Source organism: Periplaneta americana, chromosome 17 (genome assembly GCF_040183065.1).
Source record: "Periplaneta americana isolate PAMFEO1 chromosome 17, P.americana_PAMFEO1_priV1, whole genome shotgun sequence".
NCBI classification, from domain to species: domain Eukaryota; kingdom Metazoa; phylum Arthropoda; class Insecta; order Blattodea; family Blattidae; genus Periplaneta; species Periplaneta americana.
Window position 1 is genome coordinate 57,276,603 of NC_091133.1, and position 26,169 is coordinate 57,302,771.

Sequence of the window (26,169 nt, forward strand, 5' to 3'; positions counted from 1 at the left end):
TTATCCACACATACATCTATCTTTTGTGTCAATAAATTCCATCCAGTCATCTACTTCTCCATCCGTCCATTTATTTATTTATTCATCTACCAACTTATCCATTTTCCCATCCAAGCATTCTCCCATCAGACCATTCATCCACCCAACCATTTGCCCATTTGTCAATGCGTCATCAGAGTGTCCGCGATAAGATGTACAGGCGCGAATGCATTTCAGAACACTGTATCAAGTGCTGCGGCTATCTGGACACTATCAGCGATTCAGTTTCCGTTAACGTCCCTGAGGGGCGGGCAGAGAGCCAGTTAATTACTGCAGTTGGGCGGACAGACAGACTGACAGACATGCGGTTGAGCAGGTGAGCGACACATTTCACACCGTCACACTGTACGATGTTAAAGCGTCACACCTCGGTTACAAATCCTGTAAACAGACAGCCTTAGTTCAGTCATTCCTAATCTGTGGTGGACAAGTCTGCTGGGGAGTAGGTTTTTCCGAACACTTTAGTTTTCCCGCCATCCTTACATAACCATTTTTGCATTATCGTGACACAACAGTAATAAACACAGACGGCAGCTTCGTAGTAATAGCAGAAAGTTAGATTCCCAGCATAAATTATTAGATATATGATTGAGGAAGCAGTTGTAAGGTTGACTTCTGCAGAGTAGTTCATTTTCCTTCCATATACACTCCATCGCTTCTTCATTACTATCATATCATTACTTTGGCTGAATTTCGATCTCTATGTAATTTTATTAATAGGAAACTGAAATTTTATATTGATGTCATTTCAAACTGCTGAAATATAATGTGTTAAACACAATTTTGTATTAATAAGGTCATAAGTCAAACCGGTCTTTTAAATCAACTGAGATGATACAGGGTCTTTCATAAGTAACGAGTCCAACGAAAAATTAACTATTTTGGATAATTTTTTCAAATGATGTTCATCTCCACGAGAAAGAATCCTTCCCGGTCGCCGTACAGTCAATTTGGAAACAAACACCCCTCTCCCCTCGCCGCCAAAGCTATTAAACGAAAGAATTGTTAATGTTTTAAGGCTTTATTAAAACACATAAATGAAAAACAGTTTCAATTGTTGACATATTATGGTATACAATTTTCAAAATGTCTTCCGCTCTGCTGAATGCATAAATTTAAGCGATGTATCAACTTTTCATGGACTCTGGTGGGCATGTCGCGTAACCATTTGTATCCTGTTTTCAATTCGTTCCACTAATTCAGGAATGGTGCGTGGCTTAGTCGCTTAGACATGATCTTTGATGAATCCTCAAAAAAGAAGTCCAGGATATCAAATCAGGTGATCGCGGAGGCCAACGGATTGGGCCTGTGCGACCGATCCACTTGTCTGGAAACATTTCGTCTACGGAATAAACGCTTAATTTGTGCGACACTGTTTCCAAGTTCAAACCAGGCAGAAATTTTTCTCTTTTGCAATAACGTTAAGCGGCTGCCTGGCATTTTATCATTCCAGTCTATAACAACAATATGTATAGGCATGGCTGTGTGCCATTATCCTTGGCGTATAGAAGGCCATGCCCCTAGTCATTTTAAATCCTTGGCGTATAGAAGGCCATGCTCCAGGTCATTTTAAGTTTGCACCAAATGCACATTACACATGGATAAGTAGCTTCCTCTGGCGCAGGGGGAGGGAGGTGTTTGCTTCCAAATCGACTGTACGGCACCGGGAAAGGTTCTTTCTCGTGAAGATTAACATAATTTCAAAAAATTATCCAAAATAGTTGATTTTTCGATAGACTCGTTATTTATGAAAGACTCTGTACAGAGCGTCTTTGCTATCATGCCCTGTGGAAGACTCGCTCCTGCTGATGAGTTGACAAGCACGCTCGCGCAATTTAACTCGTTAAAACTTACCATGGAGCTTCATGCACAACATCTGGTTCTCTGATTATAAATATCTGTCATTCTGTGATGTCGCGTGGCTATGCAGATGAAATCAATTCTCATAATAAAAAAATAGATCTGAGATCAAGTTCTTCATTATTTACTTTTTCTAACACTTAATTAGAAAAATTAAACTGCGATTGTAATCTTGGGCTCTAATTCATGACATGATGGAATTCTGTATGATTTTAGTTTCAATAATTTTGTTGCCACTCCCGCAGATGCTGCGGAAACCCTGTCTGCTGTGCTAAACGTCTCAGAGACTTGCGTGGGCTACGCTCTAATGCCGCACCAATTTCATTCAGCTTTCCCTCCGTAAGAACACGGCGCTTTTGTCGACTTTTTCTGTCATTTGAAAACCCTATTTAATTGAATCTATTAAATAACCTTAGTATTGTTTTTCTAGAGGGTACTGGCCTGTCAGGAAATTTACGTCTGAATTTTCGTCTCGTTGAATCACACGATTTTCTATTCTTTATGTATGTGTTGTATGTAAAACGTTTCCTTAATGAATATTTGTTTACCATGACGATACGATCTGTTTTCCAACTCAGCTAAACGAATACTGCCAGGAACAAAGTTACAGATAAACTGTTTTGTTTATAGATGTCGTAGTGTTGACATGAATGGGAATGGTCTTGACTAACTGTGTCGGCATATATATGTCGTCTTAACGGCAGAAGTGCGGCCTCCCACTGGGCACGTGGCCGGTCAATCATCGCGGGTATGATGACGAAGACGCACTGTATATGCACGGTATATGTATATCTTAATTTACTTTGTGGTAAGCATGAATAACTGTTCATTTAACAAAAAAATGCAAAATGAATTCCATGAGAATGTACCGTTCGTTATGGTGCCCCATTCATCTTGTGATTAATTTACACAAAACAAAAGAAGACTGACGTCCGTACACGTCGTGTGTTGTGTATTTGCAGTCTTAACATATAAAGAAACCACAACTGTCGACGCCACAATCCACTTACAGTGGCCTGCACGTTCTCCGGATCTGTCGCCACTCGACTCCTTCCTGTGGGGAACTGTAAAGGACAGTGTGTACCAGAACATTCTGACAACAACAGTCGACATGCAGCAACGCATTCGACAGGCTTGTGTGCCCATTCAGCCAGCGAAATGCCGAGCAGTCATACGGTCTTTCGGGGAACGCCTTCGAATGTGCATTAATGTGAATGGTCATCATTTGAAACATCTTCTGTGACTCTCAAAGCATAACATTATCACATTGGAAGTACGTTTTTGTTTCGTTTTGTTGTTGTTATTGATTAGGAAGATGACATTGTGATACATTTTGAACTCGTCTTAATGTGTGTAATCAATGTAACATGATTAAAGTATGTAGTGCTATTTGAAAAATTGATGACGTCACGTGTATCTTGTACCGTAATGTAGTTACATGCACCAAATCTCAACACTCATGTTAGCTCCTCGTTCTAACATAATGCTCAAAAACAAAAATTCTAATACCTATCCAAACAAAAGAAGTTATAATAGGTGCACAAGATAAATGGGACACTCTGTATATACTTGTTAAGAATACAACAAATATCACTCAGTATTTAAGAAAATAAAGGATATTGGCTTCATTATTAAACCGTTAGCTTTCAGATACATACCGGTAAATAAAATTGTTTATAGCTACCTAATCTATATGTTATAGGCCTACATGAATTTTAATTATCCCACTCAAAATACAGTATAATCCTGATATCTCCAAATCATAATACTTATCTCTAAAGTTGATGACTAGCATAACATTTGTGAAAAATTATAACCATACAAAAAGAAGCCATTCATTAAGATAGAGTAGAATAATAATAATAATAATAATAATAATAATAATAATAATAATAATAATAATAAAATAGTAATAAAGCAACGGTAAAGTTACCCCTTTTACACGCCATGAAAACGAATCTGAGGCACAGAGCTGTATGATTTTATGACTTCGGCACTAGAATGAGGTGCTGTATAGTGGGCATCATGCTGCGATTATCTTTCACTTCCGAAAAGGACATAGTATTCAAATGGACAGTGGCAGTTCAAACAATTGGAGACTAGATAATCAAACAAAGGAATTAACGAAACGAACACATTTTGTAAGACAGCAGACGACTGGATTCTGAAGACGTAAGGAGGAATTGAAGACGATTCTTAAAGAAATGACTAGAATCTTCACTTTATTATGAACAAGCATGAGCTTTATAATCCATCCAAACTCGTGGATTTAAGTTCGAACTTAGGATTAAGATATAAATTAGATTTACTTTAATTAATTATGTTATATTAAGCGATTGTGCTTCATTTAATTTAGGATGCTCCTTGTTAATATTATTATGCATTGATATTATTATTGTATTATTAATATTATGAATTGTAATTTATTATTAATGTAATTATTGAGTGTAATTAGTTAGCACTGCCACCGGGTATTTACCCATTTGCAGTGTGAATAAATACATACATAATGATGCGGACCGTCGAATTTCCAGCCCATCGTAATTACTCGTACATTGGTGCTCATTTCAAACTTTGCTTTTGCTCAACTGAAAACTTGGAATTTATGACCGCGCCCCATAGATATCCTTAAAAAATATTACGAAAATAATATTAAAATCTGTCTGTAACAAGTATCTTCATACAGTATATGTGCAGTGAATGTAGGGCTAGTGACAGGATTGTGTTTGTATTCAAGGCAGAACATGACGATAATGAATAACTTTTCTTCCTACATTCTGTAATTAATTACGTACTTGTGGCTTTTAAGGAACCCGGAGGTACATTGCCGCCCTCACATAAGCCCGCCATCATCGGTACCTATCGTGTGTAAGATTAATCCAGTCTCTATCATCATATCCCATGAATTACTAACTTAGTTTATAATAATGATTTTAATCATATTTTGTCATATGCATTATCAATTTATTATCTTATAACGTATATCCATTGAGATATGTTACAAGTAAGTTTTATAACGTGAAGATCATATTATTAGGTCTATTTATGTTTGAATTGTAAAGAAACACTGCTCCAACCTAAGATTATATTTATTTAACGTTATTTTAAATGTCGTGGGGATTTTTTGGTACGTCTACTACCTACATAATTAAATGGCCAATGATTGAATTCAAATAAACAAGAATACGAAGTACAGCCTACGTACTTAAGAGTAAATTGCAAGTCTTTAAATACAGTATGCGCGAGCGTAGTTGTATTAAGATCGAGCGCGCGTGTCGCGGAGAGTTGATATTAATCTACGCTTTGAAAAGCAAGCGAAAGCGTACAAAAGAACTTAATAATACTGATACAACATACGAATACAGCTTACACTCTCCTTAGCAACGAGTTGTTTAGAAAGGAAGATGGCTTCCTAGCAACGAGTGACGTCACAACTTATGGAGTCCGCTAAACTGGAGAATTTGCTACGGTAGCTTTGAACCGTGCCGTTACAGTTACGACCAAATTTAACTAAATACACAATATAGCCAACATAAGGACATGACGTTGATCTGCGGCGTCGTTAGAAGGAGAATTTTTTTTTCTCTCTACTTCCTTCGTTCTGAAATTACTGAGAGATAGCACCACTGTTAGCGACAAGATGTATTTGCGTAAATATTGCGAGTAGATTACGGTCTAAGATGAGAGGGTCGCTACAGGAACAGTTTTGTTGCGCTGACCTCTCATGCAGTGGCAGCGTGGTCCTTACTTGAATTTATTTTCGTGTGTACATTCCAGATCAACTCAAGAAGGTCCCTTCTTGTTCCGGTTACACATCTTGCGTATACGAAGGTTGGGTTTGGTTAGTTTAGGTTTTTATTAATCAAGTCCGCGCATACGCATACGCAAGATGATCCTGTCGGTCATGGCCCTTATGATAGTTTTTGTTTCGTAATATTCATAAACAATAATATGATGGAAGCGGTGAATAATTTCATGACCGCTGAAAGTTTTCTTCGTAAAAGCCGAGGTACTTTCTCTAGACCACAAATTAAAAGACAAAGTGGTCATAATTACGTATTTAACGCTTTGGCGAACATTCACCGGAAATTTACTTTCTTTCATTTTAATGATATTCCCTAAAACACACCTTTTTCCCCCTTTATTTCGATGTGATAACCTACTTTATGATATTACTGCAGCTGCATTCAAAACAGGTCATTGTACTGCACAAACCTTGCACTTGATTAATGGAGTAAATTATTTAAGAATATAGTCGCGAATTTTACTACCACCATTTAGATCATACGTGCACAAACAGCGCTCAACGAGTTGTTGTTTACCGCTCGCCGAAACGGAGAGGAAGATACGTCAGACTTGCTGTAGGTAGAGGAGAGGAAAACGACCACTCAGCTATCTAGTGGAGTGCAGTGTGTAGGCCTATTCTCAGTAACTGTTTCACGTTGCTTACCTAGTGCTACAGTACAGTATGGAGGAATCTAAAAGGCGGAACGTAACATTTAACATTAACGATTTACAGCTCGAACTTATTGCTCTTCAATGTGGCCTAAGGGCTAAAGATCGTTTGAATAATACTACTAGCCTGGTTGAGTTTTACAAGACTAAACATTAGCAATAATATCCACGACTACACAGGCTGGCTGTGAAAATGATTGCTATGTTTGGGTCAACATTTATATTTGTGAGCAACTGTTTTCTATAATCAACTTTAATAAAGGCAGACATCGAACATCTGTAACTGATGTTTCATTACGATCAGTAGGCTACTGTTCCTTTCAGCTGCCAACAGCATAAAACCCGTTTTGATGTATCGATAAATAAAAGTATAACAAAATAATATTGTACATTTAAGTAGCTATAGAATTTCTATTAGGTATTTCTGTAAAATAAATATTTCTTTATTAATTAATAATAGTCCAAGATAGTTTTGCAAACACTGAACGGGAATTCATTTCATAAACACTCTTACTAGTACTGTATTTCCTTTTGTGTATATTTTGTACGAGATCACCCCTTCTTCCAGTCCACCCTTATACAGAGCGCAGCTAATAACTGCATTCCGCTCATGAGCTGTGAGCCGGCTCGGAGAGCGCAAACCTTGTGCAGGCCTGAATTTTAGATAGTGTTTTGTTTGACACGACTCGTTACGGCCCAGTTACTAGTGGCCAGCGAGCAACGTCGACTGCCGACGTTGGTATATTGTGCGTATTATCCAGTTGTTCCACAGAGTCTATACACCCAAGCTTTCTGTGTTCTGCTATAGTGCTCGTGACCAGCAGATTGAAAAGCACAATTAGAAGTCGAGATACCCTCTATCGCAGACGTCTCTGAAGTTGTCCAATATTCGCTGCCTGCACCGTGCACTCATTTGTCCTCGCTCCTTCGACACCGCGTCCGCCATCGTCATGTCGCCCTCAAGCTTCAGCTCTCCTTCTAAGGACTCTTGCATCGCGTGAGGTATGTTAAGTAAGCCCACTCCCATGCCGTAGCGGCCGTACCTGCGCAGAGAAATTGTGTGCAGATACTAAGAGCAGCACAGTGCTTTGAACAGAAAAATGGCCATAAATACTGTAACAGGAGAGTGCCATTCTGACACTTTTGACAGATGGACAACAATTTTACAATTTTGAGAAAGTACTCCATTGCAAGTGAAATACTATGATGCAAACTAAGTAGGAGGAATTCGCAAAAAGTATCATTTTTCTCACATGCTGTTTCAAACAAAGGCCTTTCTATACGCAGAAAACACAGTCAAAAATATCATTATTTCCTGCGACTTTTATTGAAAACATACAAATTAGTAGGATAAGGAAAATACGAGAAGATACAATAGAAGGAAAATGTAGTAGTAGTAGTAGTAGTAGTAGTAGTAGTAGTAGTAGTAGTAGTAGTAGTAGTAGTAGTAGTAGTAGTAGTAGTAGTAGTAGAAGTAGTATTACAGTGGAGTTGAATGGCTGTTAGTTGAGTCCTAACTGAGCCACTCACCCACTACACTCTATACCAGATGTCTTTGGAGCAGACCATAACAAGGGCCTCGATGCATCTCATATCCTGGCTACGAGACGGTATTCAGAGACGCGTCCACTACTACAGTTCTATTGCGTCTATTGCGGTGTATGAGCAGACGACAGCAGTACAACTAGTGACTGATGCAAGAAGGTGTGTTCAAAGACACATTACTTTAATTTTTACTTTTCGTTATATGAACGCAGTCGGTCACTTAATTCATACACAGACATTTAGTATCGTGTGAACCGCGCTCTCTTGCATTTCGTTCCGTTGTTTATATCTGCTCCAAAGACATCTGGTATAGAGTATAGATGACAGTTAGTTGCGTCCCTTCTACTTGACTTGTTATTGAAATATATACGCCTTTATTTTTCCTTTTGCTGCCAAATAAACAAATCGAAAGCTATACAGAAATGTTTCAGCGTATTATAAGACAGTGTGAGTCACGATATGTGTTATTCGCCTCAATAGAAATGTATGTGGATTTTGAACTCGCTATGCATACCGCTGTCAAACTTGTTTTCCCTTCAGTCAAATTCAGAGGCTGCCGATTTTACCTACGCAAAAATTTGTGGAAAGAAATTCAAAATTTAGGTTTGGCAGCACAGAAAATGGTAGTGCTAGTCGCAATGACAGTGGTGGTGGTAGTAGTAGTAGTAGTAGTAGTAGTAGTAGTAGTAGTAGTAGTAGTAGTAGTAGTAGTAGTAGTAGTAGGGGCTCTTAATGGGTTGAGAGAAACTCCGCAAAAAATCGGAACAAGGCAACTTAACCCAACCAGGATTCGATCCCGGACAGGCTAGTTATGCAGTCAGGCACGTTAAACACTACTCTAAACTGGTAATACTTTCTTATGGCTTTTAAGGAACCCGTAGGTTCATTGCCGCCCTCCTATAAGCCCGCCATCGGTCCCTAATCTGAGCAATATCAATCCCGTCTCTAACATCACATCCCACCTCCCTCAAATCCATTTTAATATTATCCTCCCATTTACGTCTCGGCCTCCCCAAAGATTATTCCTTTGCTGTGGTCGTGCCAGAGAATCAATCCCATTCCGAGGCTTATTTTGGGATTTCGTAACAAGCTGCTTTTTACAGTGACGGGTTATTAGCCTTGCGCTCAACCCTCAAGCTGGAGGACCACCCCTCATCGGCTGTCCGCGACTGCTTATTCAATATATTCGCAGCTACCCTCCATATCTGGAGGCCGTCTCCTCTATCCGCAGTCTGAGGACGCGTCATGCCTTATGAAAGAGACGCACAATACATGGTTAAACTGGTAATATAGCAGAAATAATAATAATAATAATAATAATAATAATATTGTAAGTTATAGCAGGCCTATTGTCAGTGATGATTATGTCTTGTGACCAGAATATTGTACGAAATGGAAACATAAAAATTGGAGATTTATCCTTCGAAGGGGTGGAAAAATTCAAATATCTCGGAGCAACAGTAACAAATATAAATGACACCCGGGAAGAAATTAAACGCAGAATAAATATGGGAAATTCCTGTTATTATTCGGTTGAGAAGCTTTTGTCATCTAGTCTGCTGTCAAAAAACCTGAAAGTTAGAATTTATAAAACAGTTATATTACCGATTGCTCTGTATGATTGTGAAACTTGGACTCTCACTTTGAGAGAGGAACACAGATTAAGGGTGTTTGAGAATAAGGTTCTTAGGAAAATATTTGGAGCTAAGAGGGATGGAGTTACAGGAGAATGGAGAAAGTTACACAATGCAGAATTGCACGCATTGTATTCTTCACCTGACATAATTAGGAACATTAAATCCAGGCGTTTGAGATGGGTAGGACATGTAGCACGTATGGGCGAATACAGAAATGCATATAGAGTGTTAGTTGGGAGACTGGAGGAAAAAATACCTTTGGGAGGCCGAGACGTAGGATAATATTAAAATGGATTTGAGGGAGGTGAGATATGATGACTGGATTAATCTTGCACAGGATAGGGACCGATGGCGGGTTTATGTGACGGCGGCAATGAACCTGAACTTTTCTGCCTTTTTTAATATAAATGCCTAATTTACAAAGAAATGTTTTTTTTTGCCTTTATTTGATTATTCATCTATTATTTATTATTAAAAATTGCCTACGGGTATATTTTAATTAATTTCATTGCAAAAATTTATTGGAACAGATACAACAACTGTTGAACTATTCTTCAATATATTCCTCACTGGAATTGAGACATGGGACCGACAGGAAGGTGCAAACGACTGTCACACATTGGTTCCGATCCCAAACGACAGACTTCTACGACACAGGGTTCCGTAGAAGCCATTTGTAAGTAATGGTAGTGGTCTAGTACTGATAGTTGTAGTAGTAGTAGTAGTAGTAGTAGTAGTAGTAGTAGAAGTAGTAGTAGTAGTAATAATAATAATAATAATAATAATAATAATACTGGGAGAGACAGTGGCTGTAGTAGTAGTGGTGGTGAAAGTATTACTAGGTCCTCCATATTATGACGCTGCCTTCACAGCGCAAAGTTGGGCATATTTTACTATACGGCTCTCTATGGTAATTTACCATGCGGTATGGCCTAAAACAGGAGACTAACACGATAGATCTTCGATATAGGTTCATATAAAAACACACATTGATAGGAATAAATCTGTTATGAAAATAAAATTTTGAAAAGTGAGTATAGTAACTATGGACATTTGTCAAAATACTAGGGATTGAGTGGAACACGTGTAGATATTCGTCAAGATTTTCGTAAATAACTGATTTACCTAGGATATCTGTAAAAATTCTGAGTAGTGACAGGTACACCTATTGATATTTTTCACGATATTGAGAAGTGACGAGAATACCTGTGAACATTTGCCAACTTAGTGAAAGATACTTTTTATAACAGAAATACTGCCATATTCTGCTATAAGATATAGAACATACTTCTTTAGTTGCTCCTCGACGGCGTGGAAGGGGAATACTTGCTCAGGATCCACTCCAAGGCGCTGCAGGAACTGGCTCAGGCTCTGATGATATAGTTGCAACAGCGCATCTCCGTACTTAGCCCTCATTGGTCCGTCCATGCTCAAGAACAGCACACTAGAGAGATCAAGCGCGGGTGAGCCGTAGCGACACTGCTGTAAGTCTACGAACCGCAAAGTCTGTCCAGATCTCACGAGCAGGTTGCTACTCCACAAGTCTCCGTGCGTCATTACATTCCAGGGTTCGTTTTCTGGGTCAGCTCGACTGATTTTCTGTAGGGAGCGCGAGTTGTTTGTGACAACGTCCGTCAGTTTGACGACGTATTTGCTGTCTGGGCCCTCACTTTGCACCAGAAGTTCCAACATTTCTCTTCCCGCTCGATCCCAGAGGTTGGGAACTATTCTTTTCAGTCGTCTATCTGTCCATGTGGTTTCATTTACAGAGGCTCTTATATCTGCAAAGCGCTGAGGCTGTAGATTCTTGATGGCCAATGATAGAGCGTGGAACTGTCCCAGAGTCTGCATCAGAAGGTTCAAGTTCTGCAGATCCATAGGCTGCTTGCAGGACGGCACTGAGTACCCTTGAGTGCTGAGATCCTCAAACACCAGAATGTCGTTGTCTCCGTTACACTCCGCGAAGTAACACCTGCCGAATATGGGCAACATACAAGCAAAATTATTCTCAGATTCAACCCTGGTCCAGTGCAAGAAACACTTTTAGCATACATTCTAAATATAAATTTAAGTCGCTTCGATAGCTCAGTTAGCAGAGCGTGGATCAAGATGACGGTGAAGGAATAGTATCTGTGGTGAACAAAATCAAATTTTCTGAGCGTTTCTTATTTTCAGAATAAGTACTTTCGGGTCCTCCATCATTCTATCGTCACTCTCCATTTTCAATATTCATCATCATCATACCATCATCATTATCATCATCATCATCATCATCATCATCATCGATAGATCGCAGCACATTGCTGATTCCCAATATTTACAAAGAAAGAGATCATTCGCACTGAACAATCATCTCTAAATAAGTAAATGATTGGGATTAATAACTCCATACGAGACTGTAGTGCAAGCATTCTGGTCGCTTCGCCGTACAAAGAGAAAAATCGAAATCTAAATTTTTATACGGGTGATTTATGTTTAGTTCGGCGGTGCGTCAATAAGAACACAAGATCATGTGAACACTTTGTTTCCATTAATGCACGACTAGTTTTATTATTTAAAACCGTATTGACGTAGTGGGGATGTATAATATCAGATTCGAGTATTTTAAACGTCCCGCGTCTTGCTTAAACTTCTTATGCAAACTTGGCAACATGCGTTCACGTACAAGCCGTGCTCTTTTCAAGGATGTTACAGGAATTACACGTATGTGCGGGAGAAAATTGTGTCTCGCTGGACGCTGATGACTCGTCAAGTGCACAAAGCGTTAAGTGAACAGTGAATCCATCCTACAGATGTCGGGTGCATCAATGCCTATCGTTCACGAGTTATACCTCGAGGAGAAAATTTAATAGTCAGTATTTTAGCCTGTAGGTGTCAGCATTTCTCACTGTAGAAGCGTTTACTTTGTGTGGGTGTGTGTACAGTGCTGCTACGAGAGTGCAGCTTGTGAATTACTATACTTTAGTGTTAGCATAATAGCATAGTTTGGTAAATATTTATCCATGGTTTGGCTTTCAAACACGTGGTGACGGAATGTGATAGTGGTGTGAATTTAACTATCTGTATGGTTGTGTACAATATTTAAGAATACCATTTACTGACATGTATTTATAGTAATCAATCTATGTGAATGATATAACAGGACTGGTGTAGGCTATAGTGTATCAGTGTGATGTGAACCAAAATATATTACAGAACACACGCTTTTGTAAATAATGGCACTGTGGTATGTATTAATTTTTAACAAATATAAACAATGAACTCTGTTCAAGCAATTTTGAACAGTAAAGAACTGGGTAAACTGACTAACCAGGAAAAATTGTAAATAAAAAGACTGGGTTTCATCATTATTATTATTATTATTATTATTATTATTATTATTATTATTATTATTATTGTTATTATTATTATTATTATTATTATTATTATATGTTTTGAATTTATATACGGTTTTTTTTTCGATAGTGAAACATTGGAATCATGACATTTCATATGAGGCTAAACATAAGATTTCAAATTCTTTTCGGTTTTGGAACACAAAGTTGTGAACACGAGCCGCCACTGGTATAGATCCTTTAAGAAGTGTAAGGGAATTTGTACGTGTACTCAAGAAAAATAGTTATAAAACTGATAATATTTAAACTGCAGATTCGTAAAACTTTGCAATTGTAATAAATGTGACTTAAAATTTAAAGCGCTATAATGGAACGTTTAGGAATATTTAGAGACGTGAGACATAATTTTAGGTGAATGTTTTTTTTAAGCACTGTTTCATTATGTGTGAGAAAATATAATTAAATTGGTATATAGCACATCAAAAACAAATTATGTTACAACGCTGACTTTTTCATATAGGCCTACTAGTTTCAGAACTCAAGTACCTATAATTTGTTCCATAACGTCTGACATGCAATGTAAATTTTACCGACAGAGAGAGAAGAATAATTGCAGTTGACGAGTTTAAAAACAATGTTCGTGGCAATGACCTTCAACGTCCCTGTTCATAACAAGCCAGGTGAAGGGATTGTTCACAACAACAGAGACTTGTGCACTTTCTACTGATTACACAGCTTTGCACAATCTCATAGTTAATGTACTTTAAAATGCATATTTTTCTGGAAAACTATTCAAAACACAGCAAAATGGCATTTGACTTTTTTTTTTGCTCTTTACTAAAGGAGTCATTCACCAGAATTAATGACGTTACTTACAGTTCAGCCTGTATATAATCTACTATTGCAAACTTTTAGTTGTATATAAATTCCGATGTCGCCATAAGACCAAATCGTTAAAGCGATGTAATTAATATCTTTAAAAAATGCCAACACATGCTACTACAGTCTCCAAAAATTCTAGGGTTCAAACTCCTTCACAGAACAAAAAAAAAGTAATATTTCTTATGCTTTTATACTCAGCAGAAACGTAAAGAAACAGAAAAAAAAATCAGTAAAATTTCTTATTGAAAACGAAACCATTCCAAACCACGGTGCATGGAAAACCCTGGCGAACAGTTAATTAAGATGTCCGTATAAAGATTAAGACATAGTGGCACTTATAAAAAGCCGAGGCCTAGGATGGCTTGGCCATATTTTACGTGTATTCTGCTCTCCTCAGAAGAGCAATTGAGGACTTAGATATAATAACAGCGTAAGTAGATTTAAGTTATTTTGAGAAATTGAAAAACAAAGTTTTAAAATTGAATAACTGAACAATAAACACTAGTGTGACGTTAAAAGTTACATAGATTGTTGTTACCAATTAGATATGGCATGTCTAAAGTTTATATGTGAATATATTGCATGATTTCAAAGATATAAATAATTAAATTTTCTTAACATACGCTGTTATTGAATGGTGTGCACAAATGTTATTAAAATACAACTTTTGACTAATTTATTAGACGAACATGAATGCACTGTGATTGGAAAACATGTTTGGATGATGCTCTGAATTAAATAACATGATTATGATTCAGTTTAATGGTTTTATTTCCCTCGTCACTTTTATGTACTGTTCTCGCACATGTCTCACTAGTAGGCGCCATTTTGTCCTATTCACACTGTAGCCTATGTATCGATTTTATTCCGTGCATTAAGAGCGTAGCACATAACCATTTCTGTAAGGTCCTGATCTCTAGGAGCTACGTACGGAATTAAGAAGAAGTTTATAAGAGAGCAGAAGATTTAAGGATTTTGAAAATGGTGCTTATGCAATAACAGAGTGAGTATACTTACGCTGTTATTGTATCCAGGTCCTCAATTGAGAAGAATCTAAGAGGGAAAAGGCCACTCGTTGGACCACGACTACGATGAAGAGATCAGTACACCTACTGAGAGACCATCAAGACGCAGGTGAAGACAGGAATTTCTGGAGAGTTTTAATGAATAAGGTCGAAAACCGCCTACCGGTTTGAGTTACAGTCTTCATTATCAACGAAATGATATATTGACCCCTTTAAACAGACCATGATTTCAATCCTCCAAATTGTGACGCTACCTGGGCGTGAACTGGATCGGTTCCATGATTCCCACCACACGTTGAAATTCCGTGAAGGCGGCGATGACCTTCGTGTATGCTGAAGCTTCGTTACTGAAGTAGAAGTGGCTGTCGAAGAAGTTCAGACGCTGTGGGTCCTCAGGGAACAGTTTCACAAACAGGGATATAGCTGGCCGGCCATCTGGAATGCACGACTCGTACAATTACAATTCATTCAACGAAATTATTCGAACTGCATTATTTTCTAGAATTACAATCTTAGTTAAATACCACACTTTTACAATCCAACTTACTTATCTACTAGAGCTTTGAAATGGTACCAAGTAGACAAATCACTCAAGGACAATTTCTCCTGTGCTCTCTTGGATGTAAATCGCTAGTCATTTATTACTACTCACTGCATATCTTGAGCGATAACGAATGTTAGATTGTAAGCGGTTGATAGATACCTACTACACATTCATTACACTGATATCTACATTATACTTACAACACAACGTCAATTCTTACTTTAATTACAACGTCCACTGACGTCAACCAGCGCTCAAAAAATACCATGTCAAGTATAGTGTGCATTACGTCATAAATTTCAGCTTATTCCGATGAATTCAGATTAGGAGAATAGGGAGGATTAAGGAACACATTGAAATTTACTTAAGGGGTTAGGTACAGCTTGCAGAAGTAACATTTTGGAAATATTCAACATTTTTCCTCCATTACTGTATCTTGTACAATAATGAAAATTATATGTGTAAAACACTGTACTTCTGCTATATAAAAAAATATTTTTACGATTTAAATAGATATTTACATTCTTTTTTTCAAAATTCAGTTCATTGTGCAGTGATGCAGTATATCCGACATAACTCAGAAACTATCCAAAATTCTGTGATGAAATTTTTTGTGTGTATTTATGCATGTCATATCTACAATATGATCCAAGATCACTTCTCTACCTTTGATAGATTGTCTGATAAAAAATAAATTCATTTAAAAAAGTCAAATATCAGTATTTTCTTCTAAAACGAAATAAAAAAAAATATTTATTAAGAAATGTATTTGAAGGAGCATGATATTGTAAACATGAAGAAAGAGAACATGAAAAAGTTAACAAGTTTATTAGTTGTGAGGTAAACGCTTCATCACTGCACAGTCAACTGCCACCATTTAAATTTTGAAAAAAAAAAATATATATATATATATATATATAATTTTTTAAATAGTAAATTTTTTCACATAGCAGAAGGACAGTCTTTTACACACATCAATTTCCATTACTGTACAAGATACAATAATGGAGGAAAACAATGTTGAATATTTCCAAAAATTTTACTGTTGTGAGTTGTACCTAACCTCTTAAGTTACATAGAGTCTACCAGAATTTATAGGGCGTACTTTTGTCTTCCTATAGGCTACTGTTTCCTTACTTCTACTCAAACTGTGTAACCAGCTGAACGAAGTACTGCGTTACGATGTCTATTTCTTGAGAGATAAGTTAGTAATCCATTATGATTTCACAATATGATCTTTAACAGGAAACACGCAGTTCACCGCGTTCGTAATAACGGGTTTCCATTTTTGCATGGCTAACCATGCTTCTGTACCACCATACTGTCCACTCCTGGGAAGTAACGGTTAGCGCGTATGACCGCGAAACCAGGTGGCCCGGGTTCGAATCCCGGTCGGGCCAAGTTGAGGTTTTTTCCGGGGTTTTCTCTCAACCCAATATGATGCTGAGTAACTATCGGACACGGACTCATTTCACCGACATTATCATCTTCATCTCATTCAGACGCTAAATAATTTGAGATGTTGATTTTTATTTATTTTATTGGGTTATTTTACGACGCTGTATCAACATCTAGGTTATTTAGCGTCTGAATGATATGAAGGTGATAATGCCGGTGAATTGAGTACGGGGTTCAGCACCGAAAGTTACCCAGCATTTGCTCGTATTGGGTTGAGGGAAAACCCCGGAAAAACCTCAACCAGGTAACTTGCCCCGACCGGGATTCGAACTCGGGCCACCTGGTTTCGCAGCCAGACGCGCTGACCGTTACTCCAGAGATGTTGATACAGCGTCGTAAAATAATCTACTAAAAAACACCATACTAACAAGGGAACATCACTCAATGTTAAGAAAACTTTCAAGCAATTTATACATCATTCGAAAGAGCATCCTGAAATATGTTGAAATTTATAATATAACATTCTTCGATGCACATATGAACGAGTTAGAGACAATTAAAGAGGCGGGAGTGGGGGGTCTCCGCCATCCAATGGAATTACGTTTGACCTGGCGGACGCGAGGATTGAGTACGTATTTTGTGTTGCCTGAAGTAGCATAGGGAGCTCATGATGCTCTTTCGAATGGTGTATAAATTGTTTGGAAGTTTTCTTAACATCGAGTGATATTCCCTTGTAAGTTATAACTAGACTAGTAATGTTGGGGACCGATTACACAAGTAGACTGCAGTATTGTACATAGGCCGGGGACGTGAGCTAGTACGAGAACATTGACTTGGTTCTGCGATCGATTACGCAAATAACAAGATGTACATAAACAAATCTGGACAGCTCTAAAAGTAAATATGCGCTACATAGCATTACAAAGATATATTTTTACGTACCTTTCGTTATGTGCAGAAGAATATTATAATAGAATTATTCCTGGGTTTGAATTTTCTCCTTTATTTTCTTGTGCTACAATCTCTGTATATAATATTGCTTGCCACCTCCATGTTTGTATTACATAATTTACATGTAATGTTCCCGTCGTTCATTTCAAAACGCTCACCAAATTCCGCTGCAAAATTATGCGCCTGAGAACCTTCAACCTTAGGCATTATTATTCAGCACGTACACTTTTACGCATGCTAAGGTAGCGACTGGTGAATGTATTATTCAGCAGTTACACTGTTTACGCATACTAGAGTACTGACTGGTGAATGGATAGTAAACTTGAAACCACCGTAACGTATCCTATCGGTCCCCAACATTACAAGCCTAGTAATAACTAATAATACAGCATAAAGTTATAATTAGCATGCATTATAAACGTCTATCAATAGGAGAATTATGCACTGAGTTAAATATTGGTTGCAATTTGGTGACCTCACAAACTTCGAATTTCTGAAACAATAGCTCCTGAATAAATCATATACATATTCTACGTTAAACGATAAAAAAAAGAATAAAAGAAATTTCGCACATTACCTGCGCTTTCTATCACGACACGGTACAAGGATGAGATCCACAAATTGGCGACGTATGGCTCCACACGGTATGGCGTCTCGGGATCAAGTTCCAGCTGCTCAAATACTGAAGCCATTGCTTTTTTTAGGTGTTTGTCCCTCATCCTGAAACACACTGATAACAAATAACTTACAATAAAATGACGGCTAATTATGTTGGATAAATGCATTTTCATGTGCAAGAAATTGACCGAAACATGTTCTGAAGTATCGCTCTAAATATTTTGTATAAAGTAAGCAAGCTACCTGGTTCTAAGACTCACGCTTTGGCGAGTGAGAGTACAGAAACCTGTACTATATACCGGAACTATGTTGCCAAGTGGGAATGTCTATGAAGACCTATCAGTATACAGAGTGATTCATGAGGAGTTACCGTCACTTACAGAGCTTATTTCCGAAGACATTCTGAGCAAAGAATGTCGTACACACATTGGTCCTATTCTCAATATTTTTAGAGTTACACTAAATTGAAGTTGTTTGTAAAGTATTTTTTTTCCTTGATTTAAAGGGTTAAAGAATAATGCAAATAGAGAATGAATTAATCAGAAGTATCATTTCTTTAATTGTCTAGGATTCTGAAGCTCGGTTATTTAGTGCCGATGAAATAGGTGAGAACAAGATGCTATTTGTCGAGATGAGACCGAAGATTTGCCATAGATTACCTGTATTCCCATTGTTCTCTTTCTCTTTTCTTTGTTCTTCTTGTATATCTCTTGATCTTCTTGTATTCCCATTTTTCTCCTTGCATTCTCCTTTTACTTCTTGTACTTCCTTTGTAATCCTTGTATTCCCCCCATACTCCTCGAATGCCCATTGTACTTCCTGTATTCCCCTTATTATCCTTATTTCGCTAGCTGTTCCTTCTGATCAGAATTACCAATAGTAACAGTTTGTTACATCCTGTACAACTTTGAAAAATGTGTAAGTAGTAGAGGAGGCAAGACCTGTCCTGTGACCTTGTCACGCGCAGTGGCTATATCACCAATGGGTAAGGAGGGGGAAAATATGGTTTTCGGTTCTGAATTGAATTTCAGTGTCGGTAGATTCGTCTAATATTAACCAAACTCAAACAAACTTTTTTTCTCTTCTCCCTCCTTTTCCCTCTTGCTCAGCTCACATGCCAGGTCTCGCCTCTCGACCTATATCAGTAATGCCGTGTTAATGCAACAAGTCTTTACTTAACCCTCGCAACTTAACTGCTTTAGAATTTCATACTACTTATCTGGGTTTTTTTTACCCCAACAATATTTGTTGTTAATAATTAGGATATTTTATAACTCAATGCAATTTTATATAAATATAGTACAGTATAAGCAAATTGAATGTTTTTACTGCACCTAGAATTATTCACTAGGTTTAAACAACGAATGATTTAATTAATTTAATTAGTTTAATAGCAGATTATTTATTCCGTATCTGTGGTTTATTTTTTCAATTATCAGAGAACACATTCACTTTCCTTGAAATAGAACACAAAAGGGAAATTGTTATTGCATCAGTGTTAATTATTACGTTTATAAAATTAATTAACAATTTAGTCTCATCACTTGCTGAAGTAGAAAGAACAAGAAGCTAATTTTACAAATACAAATAATTCCTCTTTAACCTATAACATTTTACCCATAGCCTACATGGCAGTTTATGCTGCATTTGTTCCATTTGTTCACTTTTCAAAGTAATGTTCACTATTTTTACAACAAAACGCTATCACTGCAAAATAATTCTAACTGTAAAATAAAGACGTGTTCTATAGCTGGGGCCATCCACAAACCCGACCAATATAAATGAAAAAAATGTATATATATAATTAGGAAATAATAATTTTAATTGTAAGGAAACTAAAATAGCCAAGGATAGCATATCTAGTTTACTAGATCATTTCGGAGTATATGGATGTAGATATTAACACTAAAATATAATGTGGGGTCACAAAAGACTCCAGTTAGGTGTCGAGGGTTAATATAGTGGTCGTTCTAATTACTATGTAATATGCTTAAAGAGAAGGAATGTGTCACTGAATGAAAGTCATTCTTGGACTTAAGACTTTTGCTCACTGCCAATTACGTAAGCTCCGTTTCTCCACACTTGACACAACCGCAACCACAATGGACATCATTATGTTACAGAGCCTTGCTGGTTGACAACTGCGAGTTGAATGGACAGAGCCTCCGCAAACAGTGGTACAGCTACTGCAAGTGGTGTTTGTTGTCCCATTGAACACTCATCAATAATATGTGAGTCTTGTCTTCATAGAAGCGATTGTGTATGTGACCAATGGTTGAAATCTGCCCTAGGGGTCTAGCGTTTGAAACCTATGATGAACAAGCCCCCGAGAAGAAACAAGCATAGAATTGAGTCAGGCAGCTAACAGGAACCTCAATTTCAAGCTGTATTGTAAGTCTCTTATTAAGAGTAATGATGTTCTCAGAAATGGACTAGCAGGACAAATAATTTAATTTTAATACAGTACAATTCCTCGTATTCGGCAACTGTGGGACAAAGCCAGTGCCAGATAACTGATTTTGCCGGATAATTGCAAAATACGTTTATAGGTTATGTAAAGAGACACTGTACAGCACAAACATTTCTTGCCACGTTGAAATTTAATAATTTTCATAAAGGTATTTAAAAATCAAGTTCTGAAATACGTACAATGTTTATTTTTAGTACTGAATACGGTAATGTACATTAAACAGTTCATAATTATTGTAATACAGTAGTACATACTAGCGTAAAAAGTACTAAACGTTTTCGTAACCTCATGATAATTTTAAGTGGGAGTCATGTGAGTCATGTGACGTGAGGAGCAGTGTAGCCAACGTTGGAAATATGAAGACGAAGTAACGCTTGATGATTTGAGAGTAAGAATATTTCGCTTGGGTTCCGCGGAATCCATTGTGCAACAGCAGCGTTTAGCAGTAATAGCCCTGTCGAATCACTCGAATGAAATTTTTGCGCGCTGTAAAAAACAGAGAATTTTACACTTTCCTATTTAGACTCATCCAACACCCCTCCGAAGCGGGCGAGTTCAAGTGGTAAATTTAAAGATATCGTCTCTGCGCATTGTTTGCAAGGTCCAAGTGACAGCTTACCGATGCTACCCGATATACTCCAGGGACATAACGGTTTTTTTGTTTATGTTTTCACACGTGAACAATGTAAAGAGTACACACGATATGCGGCATGTGCAATCCATTTAAACCAGTCACATCTTCGTCCGACTCTTTCCTTTTTTTTTGGCCTAGCCAGAAGTGCCGTTGTTTTGGTATTGCCGGTTATTTGGGTGACGGATACGAGGGATTTTACTGCAAAAGATAAGAATACAGAACAAGATATGCAACATAACAGGAACTGATAAAAGAATTAAATAAACTATTAATTATAAAGAATATGTTTTACTACCATAAGAAATCTTAAAGGCAAATTTAGAAAAACATAAAGAAATTTTAAAGAATTCTTGCTTTATGACCAGAGAACTGGTGCTAATGAAGTAGAAGAAAAATGCCATATTACAGATAAATAGTTGTAAGTATAGATTCATAGTGCTGATAGCAGAATCTCGCACAGTAATCATTTATGAAAATTTAATTCTGAGAACTCCTAGAAATAGCTTTTATTAAAAAAGAATTAAATGTATATTTGATGGTATTTCTCAAGGGGTTGTCGGCTATTTCCGCCACAAAAATAAAATTACAGTATCGTGGTATAGAAGATGAGTTCGCTCAATGATAAAAAAAAGCAACAAGTGCTTTTATTTATCATTTAATTTTATTGAATTATCATCTAGTAATAATATTATGCTTATGACCATTAAAATCACAATGCTTACTTTATTCAATTTACTGAAAATTGAAGTTTGTCTCACAGGATTTTCCCCCAACTATTATTTATATATTCCTATATTTTCTTCTTTGTTCTACTAGGTTTGTCTGTAATTGTGGCATTTTATAACTTATTCTAATATCAGTTATTTTGAAGTGTTTTATTTATTTATTTTTTTTTTTTTCAGATTTTAATGTATTGACTAAGGTGCTGTAATTTTTACCATGATAAATTTTCAGTGTTTTGTTTTTAAAGCGTATAATTTTGGAACAAAAAAATAAATTCCTTATTTTAAAAACAGATGATCTCAAATAGGAGTGCAGCTGAGTTTAAAACAGGCACATTTTATTAAATTTGTTTTGAAATAAATTTTCAATATTGTTGGCGAATGTAATTTGTTTGCGCTTCACATGGGAAAGGAGCGGTAAATGGATTTAGAGGAACATTAAAAAGAAAATTATGGACATTAATGACGTCAGGAGCTGAAAATTAAATTGTGCAAAAATTTATTTGATTGTGTACAAAAGCATACAATGGGCATAAAGACTCACTATGTAACACGAAGAAATTTCTCGAAACAGGCTTCATTTAGAAAACAAGTGGGAGAATGTACAAGAACTACAGAAAACATAATTCCAAGCTTGAGTCTAAACTACAGATTCAGAAAGAGAAGTAGAGAAGAATGTAAAAAAAATGTGAAGTAACATTTAGACTGTCTGTAAACTAGTCACAATGATTTGGAGGCATATTTAAATAATAAAAATGCATAGACTATTTCAGATTGTAATAAGCTTACATTACGAAATACGAAAAGCCTGAAATCCCATGAGGGCAACGGCCTCCTACAGGAGAGTGTAGGGTGAGCTTACATTATCCTTGTTCAAAACCTATCTGATTAAAGAAATAGGCTTCTTGACACTGAAAGTTTCTCTTAACATCTTATGAAATAATTATATTCAGATACAATCGATGTGCATTGGCAGGGGTGCCTCATCATTGTTAGTACTACGTCATTTAATTATTTATTGAAAGGTTCTTATTATGTCATTCATATTCAAGTTAAAACCTGTAAACTAACAGTACATCATTGTTAATAATTTATTTAAGCACGACTATCCATGTTAATGTATTGTTGTTGTCAATTCGTACTGTTCAAGTGCACTCTATATATGTAATTATGTTGTTTGGTACCCCATATCATAGAGAAAGAAGGAGCTGCTCCTTTGGAAATTATAGATAAACAAGAAGAAGGAGGAGGAGAAGGCTTTTGTGTAAGATCGCTTTCAAACCATCAGATTATTCTCGGTCAAAAGTGATCAGTTTCAATAATCTGGGGGATGTAAACTTGCTATTCGGAAATTATTTATTTGCATATTTTGATTAGCTGTCAACTGCAATAATGTAAGTACTGGAGTTATCTTGAGAGGATCACGGTTTTAATTGAAATAAATTCAAATATGAAATTTTAGCAATTTACTTTTTCGATTAAAAAAACTGAACGAATTTCAAATTAAAATCAGAATACTTCATATACCTTTTAGTTAGCAGGTACATTTCTGTATGAAATAAAGCGTCAGAATCAAACGCAAAACTAATTGACATGGTTCAAATAAGACCATTTTCTAGTATTTACCCACGTAATGGACACACCCCATTATTTCGCGTTAAAAAAAAAGTTCCCCGCATAATAGACACATAGAGAAATGTAAATCCGTAAATACGTAAATCCGTACTATTATTTTTCTCGCGGTATATGGCATTCATACCATTCTAACCTATCTGATGATATTTCCCCCCCCCCTTTCTTAACTGTAAATGAGCACAAACGCTACTTAGGTGTAAATTTTTCTGACATTTTGTATATTCGATTATCTCATCGTTTCAAATGGATATCATTTTACCTTTTAGGTCTGTTTCCAAATTATATGTAATACGCTTTGTCAAATCTGGCAACCTTTTCATAAGGGAAGCTAACTTTCTTCTTCTTCCTGTGACAAATGATAGCTGAATGAGGTAAGGCTAGAGTTAATAATAATAATAATAATAATAATAATAATAAAATGTCTTGTTTTACTGTCGCTGTACTCATTTTTACAAGCTATCATCTTTTTATACAACTGCTGCTAACTATGGACTGTGTTAAGTGCGACGCAATCGATATATAAATTAGTCGCGGCCCATAAATCGTTACATATACTATCGATTATTACAGCATTCGAGCTGGCGCACCTTTAATGTGTGTCCTTTTCTTCACTAAAATTTTTTTCTCGCATAAAGGACGCGCCCTACTTTTTTGTTATATAAATCGAAAAAAAAAATATGTCTATTACGTGGGTAAATACGCTAGGTACTAGCTTTCATTTATTAAAATGGATGTGACGGTAGCTACACGCAAGTCGTTATAGGCTATATGTTACATTCAGAACACGAAATCCATCAAAACCCGAAGTTTCTGGGAAATTCTAGTTCTGACAAAGATCTTTAGAAAATTATAGTTTTAATTTACGTAATTCAGTTAACTTACATCTAGAAATAATCATGGCTCTTTAGGAAATTCTAGTTTCGATTAATATAACTAAGTTAGATCTAGAAATAACTTAATGTTATTAGTAAAAACCCGTTGCAGTGATTTCAAAACGCGAAATCCGTCAAAGCAGAGGAAATTCTAGTTTTCGCTTACGTAATTCAGTTAGACCTACATATAGAAACAACTTATTACTAGAGAGACTTTAGGAAATTGGTACTTGTTCATGAACATTATTGTTACTATTGTTATTGTTGTTGTTGAAGCACAAAATAGGTTTATTACACAAATAATTACGTTATGGAATGCTTAAACATTACTATTTTTGTTGTTGAATTACGAATAATTATGTTAGAGAACTCAATATTGTTATTTTTTATCTCAGAAGTCACTTGCAACAAGGCATTCTATTGTGACATTTACAGTTGCAGAGAATGTTCTTTTTCACACACAAGCACCACTTCGAAACAATTTTTTTTTTTTTTTTTTGCAATCACAACGGACGAATCTCTGTCCGCTTCCGATGGCTTCTTTCTTTGCTGAGGTCCTCAGCGAAATTTCTGCATCTGGCACCCGTTCTCGTGTCAAGGAAATTTGAGGACATACATCAAATTCGGATGTGAAAGAAATAAAGTGTATGTACCGGATGTTGATGAAATTAACTACAGTATCAGTTTTGAAAGTTCAGTGAACCTATCTGCAATATAGTTTATTCAAAATTCCATCCTTTGTTTCAATTCTGTACAAGTCGTCATTTCTCTCAAGCACATTCCTATGAGATATCGTATGTCGGCCTTTCTCCTGTCAACATCTAGAATGCATATTATGATGTTACCTCCTACACCAATTGGAGGATACGTTGCATCGGAAATCAGCTTCATTATTTTCGCCTGTTTCTTTAAATATTCTTTTTCCTTTCTGGCTAGGGAGATGTTTGACGATGCACTAGCTAGCATCATATCTTCTTCTTCTGCTGCCTCTTGTGCTTCTCTTTCTTCCTGCTCTGCATTCATCTGTCCAATTATTGTTTTAGGCTCATCCTCTACATACGCATTTTAAATAACATTACAATACCTGTTTATTATAACATCACTTTACATCACTGGTGAGTCTTGGTATAGGTTTGATTGTATCACCGCACTTTTCGATGATTTAACCTTTGAAATTTTCACAATTCATATTTAAACAAACACACATAAATATATTATACGTGAGCCATTTGTAAAATTTGCACTAAAAGGATAGGGCCTACAGAAGTAGGCACCTCATGACTGACTGACTTACTGGCTTTTAAGGAACCCGGAGGTTCATTGCCGCCCTCACATAAGCCCGCCATTGATCCCTATCCTGAGCAAGATTAATCCAGTCTCTATCATCATATCCCACCTCCCTCAAATCCATTTTAATATTATCTTCCCATCTACGTCTCTGTCTCCCCAAAGGTCTTTTTCCCTCCGGTCTCCCAACTAACACTTTATATGCATTTCTGGATTCGCCCATATGTGCTACATGCCCTGTCCATCTCAAACGTCTGGAT

At 36.6% G+C, this 26,169-nt stretch overlaps 1 protein-coding gene across 2 annotated transcripts in view; it reads right to left on the minus strand.

Annotated features, from left to right (window-relative positions):
* Positions 1-4,100: 4,100 nt before the first annotated feature.
* LOC138693171 (uncharacterized) overlaps positions 4,101-26,169 on the minus strand; it is a 38,431-nt gene continuing 16,362 nt past the window's right edge. Inside the window, exons 2-5 of one of the 2 annotated variants that reach the window (XM_069816883.1) lie at positions 18,249-18,401; positions 15,033-15,213; positions 10,825-11,508; positions 4,101-7,397 (exon numbers count right to left, since the gene is read on the minus strand). In XM_069816883.1, coding sequence (XP_069672984.1) covers positions 7,193-7,397; positions 10,825-11,508; positions 15,033-15,213; positions 18,249-18,401 — 1,223 coding nt within the window. In that variant the 3' untranslated portion in view covers positions 4,101-7,192. The remainder of the gene's footprint in view (positions 7,398-10,824; positions 11,509-15,032; positions 15,214-18,248; positions 18,402-26,169) is intronic. The other variant, XM_069816884.1, reaches the window with a different exon arrangement.